The following is a 21,811-nucleotide window of genomic DNA, read 5'->3' as shown; positions in this document are numbered from 1 at the left end:
GGACGCCCTAACCACTGGGCCACGGCTGCGGTGACTTACGGCCGCCGTCACGTCCTCCTACAGCCTCTTACGCCAGCGCAGTGGTGCAAATTGTCTCCTTGCTTTGGCCACTAGGTATGTGGTCCTGGTCGTGATGCCGTCTTGGTCATTCAGTCGTCGTCATTCCAGCTTTGTGATCTGACTATCGTCATGCTGTCGTAGTTATGTCTTCTCCAACCCAGTGGTCCAAGTTGTCTGATTGCTTGAGCCACTAGGTGTGGGTCCTTGGTCACTGCGTCGTTGTCATTCCAGCTTTGTCATCCGACTCTCGTCATGCCGTCATTACGTCATCGTGGTCACGCAGTCGTTGTCCAGCACTCGTCGTTACGCAGTCGTGTTATCATTGTCATCACTTCAGTAACGTCATCCCACTTTTGTTTTACCGTCGTCCTCATGTTGCCTCCGCTGTTCCATTGACGTCAACATTTCGTTGTCATTCCGTCTTAATAATACAGTTGTCATTTCATCATGATTATGCCACTCTTGTCATGCCGTCATCGTCAAACGGTCGCTATCATGCATTCGTTGCCAGACCGGTCGTTATCGTGCCATCGTGGTCGTTGCATCTTTGTCACATCAGCTTTTATCATCCGACTTTCGTCATGTCGTCGTCGTCACTCCAACGTCATCGTAAAGGTTTCATGGTACAGACATAGTTACGCCATTGTCATCATACACCCATCTTCATCATCATCATCATCATTCCATTCTCTTCATGCCATTGTCATGACATCGCCGTCATTGCGTCGTCGTCAGACAGACGCTGTCATGCATCTCTTGTCATACCGTTGTCATCATTCCAGCTTAATTCTGGTCGTCGTCATACCCTCCTCCTCACGACACCCTGGCTTCAAAAAAAGCTCTGCAATACGTGAGCGACTGTGCCTCAACGCTGTGTGGCGTTGTTGGCGTCTGTGACATTGATAGCGGGGAAAAAAAAACTACGAAATTTTAAACGGAAGGGTGCCTGCTGTACAGGTCATTTTTAGCAAGCACCGTCTTCACCGGTTGTCAGTGCGAGTGCTATAAAACTATAATGACCTAAAGATAAACGACGTTATATAATGCGGCTGGTGTGTATCGATTCGTTCCGTGTTTAACAGGGATGGTAACTTGACATCAGATATTATCACACGTATAGAGGAATAAAGAACTCGTACTGAAGTCTAGAATGGCGCGTCGCCCATGGACTGAAAGTAAAAAGTCCTAAACGCGAGTGGCTTTACTTGCATCCAATTAACAACGGCCGTCAATCTGCAAGAAGAAAAATTAGCATCTTGTGTCGACATAATCGGCGCTGCTGTCGCTTGAAAAGGAGGCGACGCCGACCACGTGGCTAGTTAGTACTAAATATGTCTTTATGTAGTGTATAAAAGAGCGTTGCGCGGCACACTTCCAAGAATGTCGCAATAAAATAATGTGGGCTCGTCTTGGTGGCATCGAGTTGGGCATAAGCAATCTACATTGACTGCATTTGCATTATTCTCGTTGGTTTTATGTAGGGCGTAAATCGCTTTGCCCAAGTTCGTTAAAACACTGTCACGCCCAACGTATCATGTGCACTATAAACTGAGTTTGATGCCTCAAAATGCTGATTTGAGTGCGGGAATGTTCACGAAAAACCCATAGTTGCATTTTTGATATGTGGGTGTGCACTTTGCAGCTGTATAGATAGTTCAACAAACCTAGTCACTAATTAATTATTCACTATGATTATTAAATTTAACTCAATAACATTTCATCGTACTCTGTAAAAGTGAACTCTCTGTAGCCAAAAATGAAGGCGAGCACTTTGTTCAAATTTTACCTGAAGCGGAACTGTGCTCAGGCAGATGGAACCATAACCTGGTTTCATCGTAAGCACTAGTTATTTTTCATGGCAAAGCACGCAGTGGTAAAAAAAAATGAATGTGATAAGCTTTCTTGTCGGCGATACCGACACGCTAAATTATTTAATTTTGCACAGAACGCGCACGGAACTCGGGTACAGAGCTCACGCACTCGTCACAAGGTTGACACCGCATCTGCGCATCCTCTCCGACAGACGAGTTTCCGCGTCGGAGCGCAAAGTCATTTCAGATCAAGTCAGCGAGATGCTAACCACCGGCGCTATTCAAGAATCGTCGAGTCACAGGGCTGCACCTGTTATCCTGGTTAAGAAAAAGGACTGGTCAGGGAGGTTCTGTGTTGACTATCGACGGCTCAACCCCATAACCAAGAAGGACGTCTACCCACTTACTCGCATCGATGACGTTATCGATTGCCTGCATTAGGTGTCTTATTAATCCTTGGTAGACCTGCTGTCCGGGTATTGGCAAATTCCTATGGATCCGACTGACAAAGGAAAGAGAGATTTTGTAATGCCGGACGGTTTGTTTAGATGTATTGTTATGCTATTCGGTTTGTGTAATGCCCCCGCAACGTTTGAAAGATATATGGACACAGTTTAGTGGGGCCTCAAATGGGACATCTGTCTATGTTACCTGGACGATGTGGTGATCTTTGGCCGAACATTTGAGGAACATAACCATCGCCTTGACCTTGTTGTAACCTCTCTGGAGAAAGCTGCACTGACACTGAACTCCAAGAAATATCGTTTTGGAGAACGCAAAACACTGGTTCTGGGACACCTAGTGGACACAAATGGCGTTAGGCCGGATCCGCAGAAAGCCGCCGCTGTCACCAACTTCAAGAAGTCTCAATCTTAATTTCCGGGACCTACGAAGTTTTCTGGGCCTATGCTCATACTTCCGCCGCTTTCTTCCAAATTTTGCTGATAGGGCGCGATCACTGACTGACTTCCTGCAAAAATATGCGCCTTTCCACTGGAAACCAGATTGTGACTGTATTTACGGAGCTAAAATTCATGTTGACATCGGGGCCGGTGCCCCGCCACTTTCATGCTTTTGCTCCTACAGAAATTCATACCGATGCTAGTGGAATCGGCCTCGGCGCCGTACTCGTACGACGCCATGACAGTGCTGAACACGTCGTTGCCTATGCAAGTCGTTCATTGAGCAAGGCAGAGCGCAACTACACAGTGACAGAACAGGAGTGCCTGGCAGCCATTTTCGCCGTTCACAAGTTTCACCCATACGTCTACGGCCGTCGTTTCTCAGTCATCACCGACCATCATTCCCTTTGTTGGTCGGTGGGTCTACGTGAGCCCTCTGGCCGATTTGCGCGGTGGGCCCGGCGCTTACAAGAGTTTGACGTTGTAGTACGCTACAAAAGTAGCAACAGCCACGCAGACGCTGACTGCTTATCGCACCTACCTCTACCTACGGTTGAGTGCGACGCTGACAACTTCGATCAGTATATCGACACTATCGACGGCCCGTTCCTTGATCTCGCGACATTTCGGAAAGCACAAGATGACGACCGTGGCTTAGATCCTCTGTTCGCCTCTGCAAATCAGCACGCCAACCCAAGCTGTTTCGTGGTCCACGACGACATCATCTACAAGAAGAATTATTCCGACGTCGTCGGCCCACGCGCCGTCCTCTCGTCGTCCCACGCACTCTACGTTCCCACGTTCTTCGCTTCACGCACGATGACGCAACCTGCGGCCACATGGGCTTTGCCAGAATGTTTCACCGCATCCAGCAAACATTCCACTGGCCCAAGATGCAACAGGACACGAAAAAATACGACGCGGGTTTCGAACAATGCCAACGTCACAAGCGTCCCACGACTACGCTGCACGGACTTCATCACCTGCCACCTCCTTACTCTCACTTCGAGACTGTTGGTGTCGATCTCCTAGGTCCATTTCCGCGATCAAACAAAGCAAATCGACGGGTAGTCGTCTGTGTCGACCATCTGACGCGCTACGCAGAAACTGCGGCAATACGTACCTGCAGCAACCGCATTTCACGTGTCGCAGTTTATGCTTGGCTTTATAATTCTACGCCGCTATCCTCCGCGAATCATTATCAGTGATCGGGGGCGTCAGTTCGTCACCGACGTCGTTGCCTGCCAGTTCCGCCAAGCCACTCCATATCACCCGCAGACTAATGGCTTCGTAGAGCACACGAACAAGACTCTTGCGAACATGCTATCCATGTATGTCCATTCCAAACACAAAAACTGGGACGAAGTGCTACCTTACATCACTTACACTTGCAACACCGCGAAGCATGAGACCACAGGGTACCCTCCATTTTATCTGCTCTGCGCTCGCTCTCCTCTAAGCTGTCTCGACACTATTCTTCCTTTTACGCTGAACGTGGAAACTTCGATTGCCGAGATGTTGGGCCGAGCAGGAGAAGCCTGTCGCATCGCACGCCTCCGAACTCTCGCATCTCAACAGCGTTCAAAGATCCGTTATGACGCTCGCCATCATTCCGTGTCTCATACTAACGGCGCCCTTGTGTGGTTGTGGACACCGCTCCGCAAACGTGGTCTGTCAGAAGTTCTTGGCCCACTAATCCGGTCCATTCGTCATTGTCGACCGCCTCAGTGACGTTACGTATGTAATCTCCAGCGTCATAAGCAATCGTCGCCGCTTCGCAATCCACCGGTCGGGCAGAGATAGGCTGGTTTCCTTTAGGGAAATCATAGATCATTGCAGACTAGCCAGGGCTAGATACCCGGCAGCACATTGCTCGTTAAACAAGTGGCAACCGGTGGCTTGGTGACTAATACAAACCAACACATTCCCCAACCCCATTGCCTTCAGTCACTATCACCCAGACGTATACACAGACATAAGTAAGCATTGTAACAACCGAGCAGATCTTCAACACATAATATGGGCATGCCCAAAGAAACAATATAATAACAATAACTGGTCAAAAACACAACAACCAAGTTTAATAATAAGAAATGCGTGAGGAGCAATGGGAGACCGTGCTGCTCAGCTCGGACGCCGCCGCGGCTCAGGGGCAGCCGGCCGCCATCTAAAGGGAGGACGGGGGAGGCTTCTAGTCATTACCCCCCTCCTCTAACCACATTTTGGGCAAAATAAAGTTATTTCTCTCTCTCTCTCTCTCTAGAAAGACACAGCTGACACATGTCACGCGCCTTACGCCATTCTACAGTCGATATTCTGAATGACCAAGGATAGGGAGCCTACGTGCAAGCGCTTGCATGTAGGCTCCCTAACCAAGGAGATTGAATGACTCGTCCCAGCGGGCATCGCCTGCGAACGGGGAAGTGAAACGTGCGAGCGAAGTTTGGATGAAGAGGAGAACGAAGCTGTGCTGGCTCGCGTGCGGCGCCGTGAACTGTTTTCGCTGAGCGATACCTTTGCATTCTTCATCTTCTAAATAAACGAGATCCATCGTCACAATATATTTCATCAGTATTATCTTACGAATGTCTCTTACGTACGTATCCTTGGAGCACCTAACGCAATATTCTTAGTGTGGCTTCGTGTATCCTCCCGTATGCGCAGAAACATGCCTGACGTGGAATCACTGATGCAAGAGTGGCCAGCTGACTTCGAAGAGATGCTCGCCGAGGTGAGGCATACAATTACAAACAAGAAGTCGCTGCTTTGCTGAGGAAGTTAATGAGAGCAGTTGTGAAATCCGTATCAATAATATCTAGCGTGTTGCGTGGATTATATATCCTGCAACCGAGTTTCATGACTGTTGGGCGCATGCGCATGGGTGGTCGCATATTAGAGGCCATACTAACAACACATATCTGGGAGAGAAGAGCTCTTTCTTTTTGAGGAAATTATTGAGCCGACGTACATTTGCTCCCCCACTACTCTTCAACACATTGGCACAAACAAAAACAAAGGCCTCAGAAGGAGGTTTGCAAGATAATTACGAAAAATAAACGAATAGAAAAGGTTTTTGCGACCTTGACAGGAGTATAAGCCTTAAACGTTATCAAGGCAAGTATTTAGCGCTGAAATTGCAACCTTGATGGCTTAAAGAGGAACAAAACAAAAGTAAGACATTCTTTATCAGTGGAGAAGGATGAGTTACTGCCTCGAGAGTAAGCTTATTAAATTGAGGTATTATGAAAACACGAATTAAGGGTTAATTAGCGCTGTTTTGATGAGCAATGAGTACATGGGCACATCGTAGCCTTGGCTGGTCTAACCCATATGTGGCACAGGTAACATGGATATCCCGCACAAGTGGTGTTTTTACATGCCTTGTGCTTTGCCAATAAGCAGCTGTACATTCTTTAGTGGGGCGCCCGGGAAGGACAGCACTCCCGGGAGAGGGCGACTGCCCTCTCCCGGGAGAGGAGGCAGTCGCCTTCCATGCCGGTGCTCGCGCCGCTGGAGATGACACGTACGGATCACCAATATGATGATATGTATAGCCACCTATATTACCACTACAGATGGTCTGGTCAACTGCCCTGTTGTCTACATAATTAGGCTATGAAAAAACTAACGCTATCTAAATATCCTCTCTGCACCAAATATATGACTTAAAGCACACAATTCCTTTAATTCCTGGAATTAAATTCACACAATTCACACAATTCCTGGAGGCGTTCGGCTATTCGCCCACATTGACCATCATCGTCGATGGTTTTAGGTACAATGTTCTCTCCAGTTTTTTTTTTCGTTTTCTTATTTATTTATTTATTTATTTATTTATTTATTTATTTATTTATTTATTTATTTATTTATTTGCTGGCTACTGCTGGCTATTGCTGCTGGCTATGGCGCACGCGGCGTCGACTGCTCTGACGTCATCTCTGATGTCAAGGGAGTGGCTCCACCGAGAGGGAAAGTGTCCGGGAGTTCGTTTGAATTTTCAGCTGCTTCTACGTCATAGATCGGAGTAATATTCTGCACACTCGACTGCCACCGCGCGTGACCTATCTATATCCCGTTTCTTCCGTTCTCAATGACAAAACCTATTAATTGAGGGGACTTTTAAGACAACGGCGCGCCTCTCGGTTGCTGCTAGACGAGCTATCTACACTGTAGGTGGCTCACGATGGTGGTTAGAGCCAATCATAGCTCGAGCGAAGGGTGTCTGGGCTCCAGGCCGCTCATCAATCAGCGCAGCTGGCTGGATATCTGAAAAATAGCAAGCACCGGTGTTATTCAGTGTATCAGTGCCGTAAACGAGGGCCATGACTGATCCCGTTAGCCAACGTCTCCACAGAACAAGGTATGATTAAAAAAAGAAGGCAAGAAATGTAACCAGTAAAGTCTGCCCTCAAGGACAATAAAAAGCCTGTTTTACTTAAGCCTTGAGACGGACACAAACAAAGTTGACAATGAACAAATACAGAAAAGAGCAGAGCAGCCGGTGTGATTCTAGATAGAACTTTTCTACTGCTGCGCAAATATTTTCATGACTTTGGCTGCAATCTTGCCTGACCTTCATCCTCTCAATTTCTTTTCGTCTTCCTGGGAACAGGTACAAGTGCCAACAGCCGAGCTGGAGTGCTCCTTGGAGGAATACGCCACCATGGCCTGCCGTGAGTCTTCCAGTGATAGATAGGAAGGACGCCCGTCGCACGTTTGAGCCTACTGTGTTGAGTTTGTGTCACGTACTTCCAGCCAAGCTTAAAGAAATGCATACTTACTGTGAAGAGTAGCAGTTTTGCCAATCGCGCTGATCATATCAGGGTGTTTCTTTCTCTTCTCGTTTGCGTTGTGACAGCCAATCGCATCAAAGGTAGCGCCAGTTGCAGTAAAGGTTTCAAACTCTGGTGTCCTGCAGCTAAATTCTTCAACAATAATAGGGTGAACTCTATTGTTGCTCTGCGATTGTGTCCGTTCTGCCCCCGCTGATGCGCATAGTATATCGTGACCTCTATTTTAACGTAAGCGTCGCAAATCCTGTGGTGCTTAAATGATACGCAGTGCTGATGGACATCCCAGTGTACAAGGGCAAGTTGATCCAGTCACTGCACGTCCTTTTCAGCTTGTTCACCGCCTTCAAGAACTCGCAGGTAAGCGGCACACAGTTTTTGCTTCCTCTTCAGTCCAATGTAAATGCGGGGAATTGTTTAGAAATAAAAAAAGAGAAGAGTATTCCAGCGCAAAAAAAAAAAAAAATCATCAGCCGAGTTTTCCATTCGTCGCCGCGCCAGCATAAAATCTGTGGTAATGCGTTCAGGTCTGCTGGCTAGGCGCTGCCCCGCGAGAACTTGAACCTGGTGGACCTTGACTCTAGTACACTGTTTAAACCGGGTGGGGCCAATCTTTCAGCTCTCTATCTGACTGAATTTTTCCTCGTTTTGTTGTATATATGAACACGGGACCGTACTAAAGTACCAATGATGGATGCACAGTTGCGTCAGTGGTATGGGAGATGGGCGGGATGAAGACGGAGGGTGTAGCGGAAGTGACAGTACAGTTGGGAAAGAATCGAAGTGTCTCTCTCGCTACCACACAACAGGATCTATAGGCTCCTTCTGACTGGAAGTTGACTCCTCATTTTGGCCAGCTGTAGGTTTGTTTAAAGTGCAACTAAATCTAAGTCATGTTAACTAGGGAACAGCGCGTCCAACCAACTAGCAGACAAGTTCACTTTATTAATTCTAAGTACTCGTGCGTTTTTTTTTTCATTCCACTGGTATAATAACTATGCTAGCGAGGTCGGGGACCACACCCGTGACCTTGCCTTCAGCAGCACAGCGCCATAACCACGAATTCATCGTGGTAGTTCCAGTTGTTCGACGTTGCTTGAACTATAAGAATTCCAACCGCATTGCAGACGCTTTCGAGCAGCGCTAAAGAGGTTCCGTATATTGTTGTACGGAAACTAAGCATAGATCTACCTTTCCGTATCCCCGCATAGTTATAATGAGTGTCCGAAAGGTCATCAATTGTGCCACGGAGAAGTAACCGAAGCACTGTGGCGATGAAACAATCTGCCACTCGCCTGTTTTGACACGACCGGAACATCACTGCGCATTCTTGTCACCTCTCTCGACGACATTGCATCAATTTGAACAAGATATGCAGACTGATTAGAAGCCGGGTGTTCTACCTCTGCTCCACGCCACCACCAAGACAGGGGTTATTGGAGATCACAGGAAGATGCCTTCGCCCTGCAGTGGACATAAATATTGGCTGATGATGACGATGATACAGGCTGAAACTACGGGTATGGGAGCCGTTACAGCTTGTCCGTATCTTTACATATCTTTATTTGTTTATTTGAACAAAACTGCACAATTGTTTACTTCTCCGCAGGCAATAAATTGCTTAGGGCAAAAATTGGCGACGCAATGCGAGCCACAAAGGGTTAGTCCTTCGCTTTACTTACGCCATTCAGGATTCGCACTACTTTGAAGTTTGTGTGCACGGACTTGATTTGTCACTTTGCCTGTTTCATTTTATTGCGATAGCAATTATATGGACACTTCCACCGGATTTCTGCCGCCGGCGTCGCCGGCGTCGTCGCCGTCGCCGTGAGGTTCCGTATAGATAAAATCTTCGCCGCGCGCGTATGCCCGAGCGGAAGAGTGCGGGGACGCACGCTGTCACGGAGAGCGAACGCACTCAATCTTCCACGCGCAAGCAAGGAAGCGGGAAGCGAGCGCCAGAGGGAGCGGGGGGGGCGCATTTCTACTCTGCCAACAACCGCGCTCGTCGCTCGCTCGCGCCGTCTCTTATCTCCACACGGCTCTGACCTTTGTGCGCTGTGCATTCGCCGCTCAGTTTCCGTTGAAGCGATAGACCATACGTACCTTCGCCCGCTGCGGCGTATATGCGCTTGCTGCCAGCGTTTTGACAGTCGTTGTCTGCAGTCATTCAGTGTGATTTATTCATGTTTGTTTGTGCGCGCTCACACCACAGTTAGTAATAGTCGGGCCACATTTTCCAACGCACGCTACACATGCAATGCTGCCCGGATCGGCAGTGCAGCGCTACAGGTGTGTCCCTTCGCACGCGCTGCCCACGGGCAGCGCTTCTCATTAACACCACCGTTTCACACGCGCCTTCTCGTGGTCATCGAGTCTCTCTTCATGTCGGTCTACTTACGCCGCAGCACACCTGCTTACTTAATCAGCTCATGTTTACTACAATTCATATTGCTACCAATAAAGCCGCTCACCTTACTTCGTATGACATTGCTGTGTTGCTATCGCATTCATTGCTTCGCCCTTAGGGCGAAACTGTGACATTTTTTTGTGTTATTTACACATCGTCCCATTGAGATACATTCCAAGTTCAGCGAACCTTCAGACTGACTGGCGTAGGTTAACCTTTTGTCAAGTTTTTTTTCTCTTCGCATTCCTTTCGCTTTCTCTAGTCTGTATACTGGAGGCTACAAGAACAGGACCATCAATGAATTAAGTTATTGTAGCGAAGCTGTTTATGGCTAAGGTCCCGGGAAATTCTCACGCGTCCTAGCGAAAACTCCGGTCTCGTGGGCCGATCCCGGAGATAGCGAAGAAACTGTTCAAGCGCAATGGCACATACCTCTGTGGACTCCGGGTGGTGAGCTCCGGGACCTGTAACGTGCACTTGAACTATCCTTGTCACACCTGGGACCCAAATAGGCCCCAGGCACAAGGGTATACCCTTGTGCCTGGGATATTATATCTTTAACCCTATATTATGTTCTTATGTTCTTATAAGAACATAATATAGGGTTACAGAACCAAATGAGAACAGGGTAAAGGTGTATACAATAAAAAACCACCAAAATGGCTAAAAAGTGGTAGTTCGTGGTGTTAGTAAAATAAAAGGCTAAAAGTGTATAATAATAACGCTTCTATAAAAACAAATAAAATACATTAAGGGCCAATATGGCCTTTCTAGATCCGTATCGAAGAGCTGATGGTGTATACGATCGGATCTTAGCCAAAAGGCCGACCCGTGTCGACTACGTCTACGTTCGCACCGCCCTCTCTTTGTCAGCGTTCTAAGCGCTTACATATCTAGTTGCAAAATCCGGCGCCGACGCCGGATTTTATGCGACACGGAGCCCTTAACGCTATCGCGTTGAAATGTTAGGCCTAACGTTAAGAGACAGGAAGAAAGCGGTGTGGATCAGCGAACAGAGGGGGATAGCCGATATTCTAGTTGACATTAAGCGGAAAAAATGGAGCTGGGCAGGCTATATGTAATGCGTAGGATGGACAACCGGTGGGCCATTAGAGTTACAGAATGGATACCAAGAGAAGGGAAGCGCAGTCAAGGACGGCAGAAAACTAGGTGGGGTGATGAAGAAATTTGCAGGCGCAATTTGGAATCAGCTAGCGCAAGACAAGGGTTATTGGAGATCACACTCATCACAGGGAGAAACCTTCGTCCTGCAGTGGACATAAATATAGGCGGATGATGATGAACAGAGGTGATACGAGAATGTGTGTGCGTATACCTATCGTCACAATGACAACCGGTCAAGACAATAAATGTGTTCTTGCCTTTGTTCAAAATTATCTGCCACCTCAGTGTCGTGTGCCAAACAGCTTTGCCGGTCATTAACCTTCACAGGGTAGAACGGCTCATGATTTTTCTCTTCGTTCTCTCTCTTACTGTTCCTTTCATCATCGTTACAGCCACGCCCTACTTTCATCCTCACCTTTCCTACAACACTCTTCGCTCACACATGTTGCTTGCGTAATCAGCCGCGTCATTCCCGTGACATTTTCGAATACAGTATGGCATATTCTGTTTCCTTACTTGTGCCATCCTTTACAGCACTTCGGCGCAATGGCCATGGACACAGGAGGTGGCGGAGCTGGTAAGGCAGCCGCCGAGGACGCTGACGCAGAAGGAGTGGACCGCCTTGTGCTGTGACGCAAATGTCCATGCTGAACTGATTGGTGGCACTTCAGCTTCTTCAGAGGAACTCAAGAATTGAGGAATGGCGGAGTTTGTTTATGCTGACGGTTACTCGAGAAACTAACGGGCACAATAAGAGCTGTCGCGTTTGTTGTGCGCACGTTTAATTCTTGAAGCAGATATTTTCGGCACTGTCATACTATCATCACGAAGCCGCTTCTTCAGTCTGGCCACTTCCATTCCATTCCGCATGAATTCCTGGTGAGGCGATATTCACTGTGACACGAATTCTTGGTAGCGCCTTGAAACGGCCAGTTCATCCCGCTCGCGCTCGAGAAGGACGTTTAAGGCTCAATATAAACACAAACCCAAAGCAGACCGTGACGCGCGACCGCCAATCCCTTCGTATGAAATTCGCTGAGAATTACTGCAGCTCCTTTATTATCACAGCAATCGCTGTTTATGGGATGACTTCCCTAGTCGTTTTGATGTTCGCCCGTGTTAGCGGTGTCCATCACAGGAATAACAACGTGCTTTGAAAGAGTTTTATAAAGGAATAAATAAAATTAAAACAAAAGTTACATTGCCCAGCGAGGTATCGAAATCCGGACCTACGAAGTAGCAGTCGAATATTTTAGCCCCCATTAATTCCGCTGAAGTTGTGGATTGATTCCGCTGAATACTGTGACCCGCCTCTTCAGAGCTCGCAAAACATCATTAGCTGAGGCCGCGTATAGGTTATAGTAGCTTTTCCATAAACCAGCACCCAAGTGAAAGAACTTAAGCGACGCCATCGGTAACAAGCGAGATGAATGGTAGGAAAGAGGCAGAAAAAATTGCGGCTTTCCACTTCTCCGCCACCAGGGAGCGCAAGATCCACAAGAAAGAAAGAGGTTTGCCGTTGTTTTGGTAACACCAAGACAACAGGAACAACTTTCGACGAATAAAGTTTCCTCTGCTTCTTATGAATGAAAATTGCTCGCGCGCATCCGCGAATGTTTACTCCAACAGATAAAGCTCGAAACACATTCAGACTTACTGCGTATGATGGTGTGCTGCAGCTATCGCGTCACTGGTCCGCATTATTGTTACATGTTTACTTTTCCCCTACTATCCCTGAAATCTAGGGCTTCAGCGAAGCCAGTAGAGTCTTCCAGCGCCGCTACGGCGACCGCCCCCATTTACTCTACGTGGATGCAGCCAAGACACCCTACCGTTCAGTCTATAGTGAACAAGACTACAGTGCAGCCCACACGGTCAGCGTCGTGGACAGCAACCTGGTGGAAGTGACCTCGGCGTCCTTTCGAAACACCACCATGGCGGCATCGGAGGAAACGGTCATTACCCTTACCATGGCGGCACGTCCAAATCAAGATAGTGTCATCAACTTTTCTGACTCCCCAGAGGCATGTCGCAGTCACGTCCGAGGCCATGGAGCTCTCCTTTTCCGCCTATCGCATCCTCCCCAACGCACCCCTCCTAACACAGTAAGTACATAGCTATAACACGGGTTCCTGCCTTCGATTCTCTCAGCGGGAATTAACGGGCCCAGGCCGATGCCCGAGCGTATGCCATCCGGGCCTCGCACAATGGAGAGGAAAGTGGAGACTACACGGAAACCATACCTCCCAGCTGTTTGCAACCTCCTCGAACACTACCGCCGGTCCCGTCGTCTATATCCCCGCCCTCCTAAAACCCTCACTCGAGAGGAAGCAGTGGCGTGGCGGAAACTTCAAAGAAACACCTATTCTCTCCGAAGCCTTTAACACGCCATACAACGCCACTAGGGTGCCTCGATGCCACGCTTCTCCGTACGGTGGTAGCCGTCTCTGACATCGAGGCATCCTAAACCCACCCTATACTCCCGCAAGTGTCTGCACTGTGGAGTGTATGCCTCGCTGTATCCCACTGCTTGGGCATATTCCCCAACACTCCCAGGCTTCTCCTAATCGCAAGACCCATCCCGAACAGTGGGAGGCTGTGGCGTACCAATTATTACTCGAGTGGAGGGGGGGGGGGGGGGGGGGGGGGCAAACTGCAATCCCTCTGACCTCTCTCTCTCACCCCGTATGTATATTGTTACGCTAACGCTACGGCAAGGATGGAAGAAGAGGAGGACGAAGTGCGCTTGTCTTTGTAGCGCTCGGTGTCGGCGCGGCCCCTTTTCATCAATTCATCTTTGAAATAAACGCACCCCATCGTAACAGATCTCTCTCACCCCGTATATATATATATATATATATATATAGCAGAACTAAAGGTATGCAAATGCCACGTCACTGGACACAGCCAGCATATAATGTTGTTTACAGTCGCTTGGATACCTTTTGCCTAATTAAGTAATTACACTTAATTACTTAATCAACTACTAAAATACTATAGTTAAATGAAAAGTGTCAATGCGAAAATTGTAGAGCAATATGAAAATGCCGGCAGATCCCACACCCTGTGGGAATCGATGTTATGCGAAGCAGTGTGCGGGGAGCCTACCAAGTTAACGAAACGACCATGAGAGCACCAAGACCTAGGCGGCTGTTTCATGACCGACATAAGACGCATGTCATGCCTTTCGTGTCATGACCTATCATTTATGTCAAAAGCCATTTCTGTGGTTTTTGAGTGTCAATATTTATTCGCTGAGTCATTGTCGTTTTTGCTAAGTCATGATCATGACTATGCATGACTTCTACCATCATCCTTTAGTGTTTCCTTCACTTGGTACCCACGTCAGAAACCAATCAGTGGATTTTGAGTGTTAATCTTTTTTCACTGGTTCATTGTCATTTTAGGCGGATGTTTAATGACCTACATGACACGCATGTCATGACAATCATGTCTTGACCTATCGTTTATGTTCATCATACATTCTTGTCATACTATGCCAATTTTGGTACCTACCAAGTTAACGATACGACCATGAGAGCACCAAGACGTAGGCGGCTAGATAGATAGATAGATAGATAGATAGATAGATAGATAGATAGATAGATAGATAGATAGATAGATAGATAGATAGATAGATAGATAGATAGATAGATAGATAGATAGATAGATAGATAGATAGATAGATAGATAGATAGATAGATAGATAGATAGATAGATAGATAGATAGAGTCAAAGTGGCAAATGTTCACCAAGAAATGCTTCGCATTTACAACTCCCGACACCGCTTTTTGTTGCTCAATACGTGCTACACCAGCCGTGGTGGCGTAGTGGCTATGGTGTTGCGTTGCTAAGATTGAGGTCGCGGGATCAAATCCCGGCCGCAGCGGCCGCATTTCGACGGGAGCGAAGTGCAAAAACGCCCATGACCCGTGCATTAGGGGCACGTTAAAGATTTCCTGGTGGTCAAAATTAATCCGGAGACCCCCACTACGGCGTGCCGCATAATCAAATCGTGGTTTTGGCACGTCGAACGCAAGCATTCTATTCATTAAGGAGAATTAAAAGCTTTAGCAAGTCTTCGTGCTTACAAGAAGCATTCGAGTAATTAGACTGGGAGAGATTGGGGGTTAGAATCAACGGTGAATATCTCAGCAACCATCGTTTTACAGAAGACATTGTCCTGTTCAGCAACGTGCAAAAAAAAAATTATGGAGGACATTAACCCAGAAAGTATAAGAGTAATGTTGAAGTTTAATCTGCAGAAGGGGACCAAAATAATGCTCAGTAGCCCGGCAAGATAACAAAAATTCATGATCGCCAGTCAGCTTCTAGAGCTACAGGAGTACGTTTATTCAGGTCAATCAATTAATCACAAAGAACTCTGATGATGAGAAGGAAATTTAAGCAAGAATAAAAATTGGCTGGGGCACATAAGGCAAAGCAAGGCAAGGCGAGGCGAGGCAGGGCAGGGCAGGGCATGGCAGGGCAGGGCAGGGCAGGGCAGGGCAGGGCAGGGCAGGGCAGGGCAGGGCAGGGCAGGGCAGGGCAGGGCAGGGCAGGGCAGGGCAGGGCAGGGCAGGGCAGGCAAGCAAGCAAGCAAGCAAGCTAACAATTTGCAGTTTCCCTTTCATAAGTACGAACGGCCAACATTTTACTGCAAAATCTAAACTTCTAAACATAGGCTGACGACGATGAAAAGTTTTAGAAAACGTCTTCCAGCCTCACTCGCTAATTTACTTGAACAAAGGGTACTTTATTTGCATACCTACGTGACACGGAACGATGTACGAGGTCTGTCTCAAAAGTTCATACAGTGAGTCCACAAAAAAGTGAGAGACTCAAAAAATGACTCAAACCGCCAAAAGTACGCTTGATGGCAGCAACGGCAGCAAGAGCAAAACGGTAACAAAAAAGCCAACCAACCAACCAAGCAAACACAAACGAAAGAAAAAAACAAACAAGCGAACAAACAGACAAACCAACAAACGAATAAACAGAACAACAAATAAACAAGCAAGCAAGCAATTTGCAGTTTTGCTGTCATAAGTACGAAAGGCCACGAATTTCACTACAAATCTAAACTTCTTGAAAAAATTCATGAGCGTTCAATGCATCTACATAAAGAACTTGGTCTTTACACAAAATTGCTTCATATATATTCTTAATTCGCAAGGCTGCGACGTATTGTCAAAGTTAAATTGAAAAAATATCCTTTAGATTTGTAGTCCGAGGATGGGGTTTTCTTGTGACAACATGCAGACATCAAATGCGTGGCGTTAGCTCCAATTGCAGTCTTTTGCGGGTGTGGTAGAGTGTAAGTACTCTTGCATATATGCAAGGCCTATCCCCAAATTTCATCTAATAAGTCGGCTAGTGTGTAGCGGTGCGACGGTCTCCGATCAAGAATCCGGTCGGCCTCTAGTATTGGCCTGACGGTAGTGCAATTTTAAAGCGATAGTTCTACTACTATACAGGTACGTGGTGAGCACTGTTAGGGTCCTCCTTAGTATTCACGAGCCTATAGCAGTTCATGTTTAGCACAAAATAAAGAAAACTATTATTTATTTTATCCGCATCATTATTAGGCATCGTATTCGGCACATTCCCCCCCCCCCCCTCCTGTAGTAGAAGGTATGTTGAAGTTATAACTTGAATGCTAATGAGGTGTTCACCCTAACCGTGCTCACCACTGTACAAACCGAGAAAACGCCTGGTTCCGTTAAGTTTGACCTTCAAGTTCAGCCAAGGTCAAATGCTCACGAACCAATTGTGATGGTGTGCGGGTCACCATCGTCATCGTCTTCTATGAGTAAGCAAGCAACGCTCACGCAACAATTCTGATGGTGCGCGGGTGAAGCAAGTTACACTCACGCAGCAATTTTATATCCTCCTAGCTAGCTAGCAATCCGAGCGTGGCCCGTGCCGCGTTTCTACCATTCACAGAGCGGCGCCCGCCCCGGGCTTTCTACTAATCAAAGCGCGGTGGTGCCGGCCGGTCGGGCGGGGAAAAAAAGAACCAGAAAGCTCGCCTTCGTGCATAGCGTTCGTCGCCAGCGTTTCCCGGTAAACATTACGGTTACATAAGCTGCAGTTGCCTGGAAGCGTGAGAAGCAGTGAGGGATCTTTGAATACTATTGCATTCTAATTTTAAAGGCGAAGCCTAAGCGTCTCCTAATATTTTGAGCAAGAAATGTTTGGTCTTAGTCGAAATGCAGATAAGTGAACAGACTGCACAAACAATCACAATCAAACTGTTTGTGAAACTGAGTAAGAATGGTGGGCAAATTTATCAAATCTTGCAAAAAATATTATTCAAAAGATGTCATAAGGAAAGAACTGTGTTGAAGTGGGTCCAGCTTTTTTGGCACGGTGCAAGATCAAGACGACACCCCCCCCGTCGTGATCACAGAATGATTGCTAGAATGAAAGCAGAAGCACCTAGTTTAGGAAAGTCGTCTGTTCACCTGATTTTGATTGAAAATTGGAAAATAATAAAAGTTTCCACCTTCATGGTGTTGAAACTGCTGGCTCCTGAGCAAAGGTTGCAACGAATAGAATGTTGCAATAATTGGACAACTTCAGAATACAGCGATGGATTCTTGCAGAGGGTCGTCAAGGTCGACGAAACCTGAATTTTCGAATACCGCATCAGGCTGAAGCAGCAGAGCAAGGAGTGGAGAAAAAAATCATCCAAGTCCAAGAAAATCGCGCTTGAAGTAAGGAAACATCAAAGCCATGCTGATGGTGTTTTTTAATGGCCATATAACTCACTATTCACGATTCTGTACTTGAAGGTCAAACTGTCACGTGGATGTTCTGACGCGTCTGATATCGTGTGCGCCGCATGCGACCAAACTTTTTGGAAGAGTGGTGCTGGATTCTTCACCACAATAATTCTCCTGCGCACTCTGCGTAATAGTTCGCGAGTTGTTGGCACACGATTCCATCATTCTGCTGGAACACTTTCCCTACACGTCGCATTTAGCTCCTCACGACTTTGTGGGTTCTTGGTGTCTCACAGGAGACCAACCACCGCGGGTTCGAGCTTAGCGAGCCACAGGGCCGCGTCAGCCGTCGCCTCCAGCACCGCTGCACGCGCGCGAGATCAGCCACAAGGGGCTACCGAGCGACGCACTCAAAAACACAGTAATGCCCTGAGTTAACGCAAACCGTTTATTGAATCAGTCGGCACCAGCACTGCACAAACGCCTGCGCGGCGGGAGCCAACGGGCGCCTATATAGCACGTCGCTGCGAGAGCACAGGCTCAAGCTGGGACACGTCGCTAGGAAAAGTCCCGGTGGCTATGCTACTTGCTCTGGCGATAACCAATGGGTCAACTCGCGAGAGCTCGGGCAATATCCTTCGGCTTGGGTTTTCGGCAAGTGCGGCTCGGTGTGGTACGACCTCGCGCGAGCACTAGGCACCGCTCGTCGGCTTAGCGTCAGGAAAGATCAGCACAAAGTACGCGCTCCCCGCACGGGCAAAGGCACCGTGCGCGAGCTCAAGTCCTAGTCACAAAGGTGTCGGCGCGGACGAGAGGAAAGCATGTACGTACCCTGTGCTGGTCCCGGAGATCAGAGAGCCACGCTCAGTGACTAGCAGCCGATGCGGGCGCGTAGTGACGTCAGCGCCCCGCCCTCACCGCAAACCACCGCGTGCGGAGCGCCACCGCTGGAACCGGTTGGGAGCGGGCGGGCATAGGCGAGGGACGGCAGAACAGGTGAAGCCCGCGCAATGGCGCTGGCGCCTCTCTCAATGCCCACAACTGTTAATGTGAGGCATTGCTCGGCTCATCCCAGGCACTTTGCGGTATTCTCAGGTATGTAGGTAGATTCCTGACTCGCCTGATTTCAGACCTCTGCAATAAAGAGCAGTGCATGACCGACAGTTGAATTGGACCTCTGTCTTTGAGCATAGCAACCCGTAATAAGGGAGCCACCGCTGCAATTTGGCGTGACAACAGCAGCGCTATTACACACCGCCTTGCGAGCGATGGAAACAGTTTTTGATAGGACATGCTCTCATTTCGCGCCACTAAATTCACCGCTCATCTTGAGACCTGCCTGACCTGACTGGGCATCAGGGTGCTAGAACGTGTGAGCACATGCGCTCCTGTAAAGGCCAACTGCTAAGGATCCACAAAGATTAGCCAGATGCGCTGGGCTTTATCAAGTGTTGATATAAGCGCGCGTTTGCCATCGATCAAGATGTCACACTATTCCCTTGCCGTCCGTATCGGATGGCCTCCGCGAATTTCAATAGGACAATCAAATTACCGTAGCGCCTCCTGCCAAGCGCTGGTTTCCTTAACCACTAGGCTACGATGGCATTTTCTTACTTTATTACAGCGAAGCTGTTTATGGCCAGGTTTCCGTGGATTTTCATGGAAACTACCCTTGTCACACCTGGGACCCAAAAAGTTCCCAGGAACAAGGGTACCAACAGATTTTATAGCGACAGCTCTACAGCAGGTACAAGATAGCAGGTACAAACCAAGAACACGCCTGGTTCCGTAAATCTGACCTTCAAGCTCAGCCAAGGTAAAACTGGGACTTAGCCTTCCACTACCGGCGGCTGCAGTTCTTTAACGTCTCCCTTCTTATGGATTAGAATAATGTTGGCGTTCTTCCAGCTCTCTGGTACACATGAAGTTGTGAGGCATTGCGTATAAAGGGCCGCAAGCTTTTCAAGCATGATATCTCCTCCATCTTTGATTAAATCTACTGTTATTCCATCTTCTCCAGGAGCTTTTCTCCTGGTCATGTCTTTCAAGGCCCTTCTAACTTCACCGCTAGTTATAGAAGGAGCCTCTGTATCCGGTTCATCACTATTTTGAATGAAAGTAGCTTGGCTGTTTTGGGCACTGTACAGGTCAGTATATAATTCTTCCGCTGCTTTTACTATGTCATCGAAATTGCTGATGATATCACCATGCTTATCTTTTAGTGCATACATCTTGCCTTGTCCTAAGCCAAGCTTTCTTCTTACTGATTTAATGCTGCGTCCATATTTTACGGCTTCCTCAATCTTTCCCACGTTATAATTTCGAATATCCCTTACTTTTTTCTTGTTGATTAGTTTTGACAGTTCAGCGAATTCTATCTGATCTCTTGAGTTGGACATTTTCATCTTCTGTCGTTTCTTTATTAGGTCCTTTGTTTCTTGGGAGAGCTTACCTACTGGTTGCCTTGGTGCCCTACCGCTCACTTCAATTGCTGCTTCTGATATCAGCCTAGTTATACCGTTTCATTCATTACCTCTATGCTGTCTTTATCTTCCTGTTCTAAAGCTGCATATTTGTTTGCGAGCACCAGCCTGAATTGGTCTACTTTTACCCTTACTGCCTCTAGGTTGGCCCGTTTCCTCTTGACTAATTTCACTCTCTCTCTCTTCAAATTGAGAGAAATCCTAGACCTCACTAACCTATGGTCACTGCACTTAGGTTAGTGAGGTCTAGGATTTCTCTCAATTTCTCTCAACGTTAAAGGACTGAAGAATTATAGACCCATTGGCTTGCTTTCAGTACTGTATAAAACATTCACCAATTTCCAATAGAATCAGGGCAACACTTGACTTCAGCCAACCAAGAGAACAGGCTGGCTTCAGGAGGGATATTCTACGATGGATCATATCCATGTCATAAATCAGGTAATCGAGAAATCTGCGGAGTACAATCAACCTCTCTACATGGCTTTCATAGATTATGAAAAGGCATTTGATTCAGTAGAGATACCAGCAGTCATAGAGGCATTGCGGAATCAAACATCTACAAGGATTCCACAGCTACCTTGGTTCTCCACAAGAAAAGTAGAAAGTTACCTATTAAGAAAAGGGTCAGGCAAGGAGACACAATCTCTCCAATGCTATTCACTGCATGCTTAGAAGAAGTATTCAAGCTCTTAGACTGGGAAGGCTTAGGAGTGAGGATCAACGGCGAATATCTCAGCAACCTTCGGTTTGCAGATGACATTGTCCTATTCAGCAATCATGGAGACGAATTACAACAAATGATTGAGGACCTTAATCGAGAAAGTGTAAGAATTGGGTTGAAGATGAATATGCAGAAGACAAAGATAATGTTCAATAGCCTGGCAAGGGAACAAGAATTCCGGATCGCCAGTCAGCCTCTAGAGTCTGTAAAGGAGTACGTTTATCTAGGTCAATTACTCACAGGGGACCCTGATCACGAGAAAGAAATTTACAGAAGAATAAAATTGGGTTGGAGTGCATACGGCAGGCATTACCAAATCCTGACTGGGAGCTTACCACTGTCGTTGAAAAGAAAAGTGTACAATCATTGCATTCTACCGGTGCTAACATATGGGGCAGAAACTTGGAGGTTAACAAAGAAGCTCGAGAACAAGTAAAGGACAGCACCAAGAGCGATGGAACGAAAATGTTAGGACTAACGTTAAGAGACAGGAAGAGAGCCGTGTGGATCAGAGAACAAACGGGGATAGCCGATATTCTAGTTGACATTAAGCGGAAGAAATGGAGCTGGGCAGGTCATGTAATGCGTAGGATGGATAACCGGTGGACCATTAGGGTTACAGAATGGATACCAAGAGAAGGGAAGCGCAGTCGAGGTCGGCAGAAAACCAGATGGGATGATGAAGTTAGGAAATTTGCAGGCGCAAGTTGGAATACGCTAGCGCAAGACAGGGGTAATTGGAGATCGCAGGGAGAGGCCTTCGTCCTGCAATGGACAT

At 47.3% G+C, this 21,811-nt stretch overlaps 1 protein-coding gene across 3 annotated transcripts in view; it reads left to right on the top strand.

Moving 5' to 3' along the window:
* LOC119453430 (intraflagellar transport protein 46 homolog) overlaps positions 1-21,811 on the top strand; it is a 73,183-nt gene that overhangs the window by 32,422 nt on the left and 18,950 nt on the right. The window contains exons 7-9 of one of the 3 annotated variants that reach the window (XM_049668149.1): positions 5,438-5,504; positions 7,386-7,446; positions 7,835-7,923. In XM_049668149.1, the coding sequence (XP_049524106.1) occupies positions 5,438-5,504; positions 7,386-7,446; positions 7,835-7,923 (217 nt within the window). The remainder of the gene's footprint in view (positions 1-5,437; positions 5,505-7,385; positions 7,447-7,834; positions 7,924-21,811) is intronic. The other 2 variants (XM_049668150.1, XM_049668151.1) reach the window with 2 other exon arrangements.

This window comes from Dermacentor silvarum, chromosome 5 (assembly GCF_013339745.2).
Source record: "Dermacentor silvarum isolate Dsil-2018 chromosome 5, BIME_Dsil_1.4, whole genome shotgun sequence".
In the NCBI taxonomy this organism is placed as follows: Eukaryota; Metazoa; Arthropoda; class Arachnida; order Ixodida; family Ixodidae; genus Dermacentor; species Dermacentor silvarum.
This window is presented reverse-complemented; position numbering and strand designations above follow the sequence as displayed.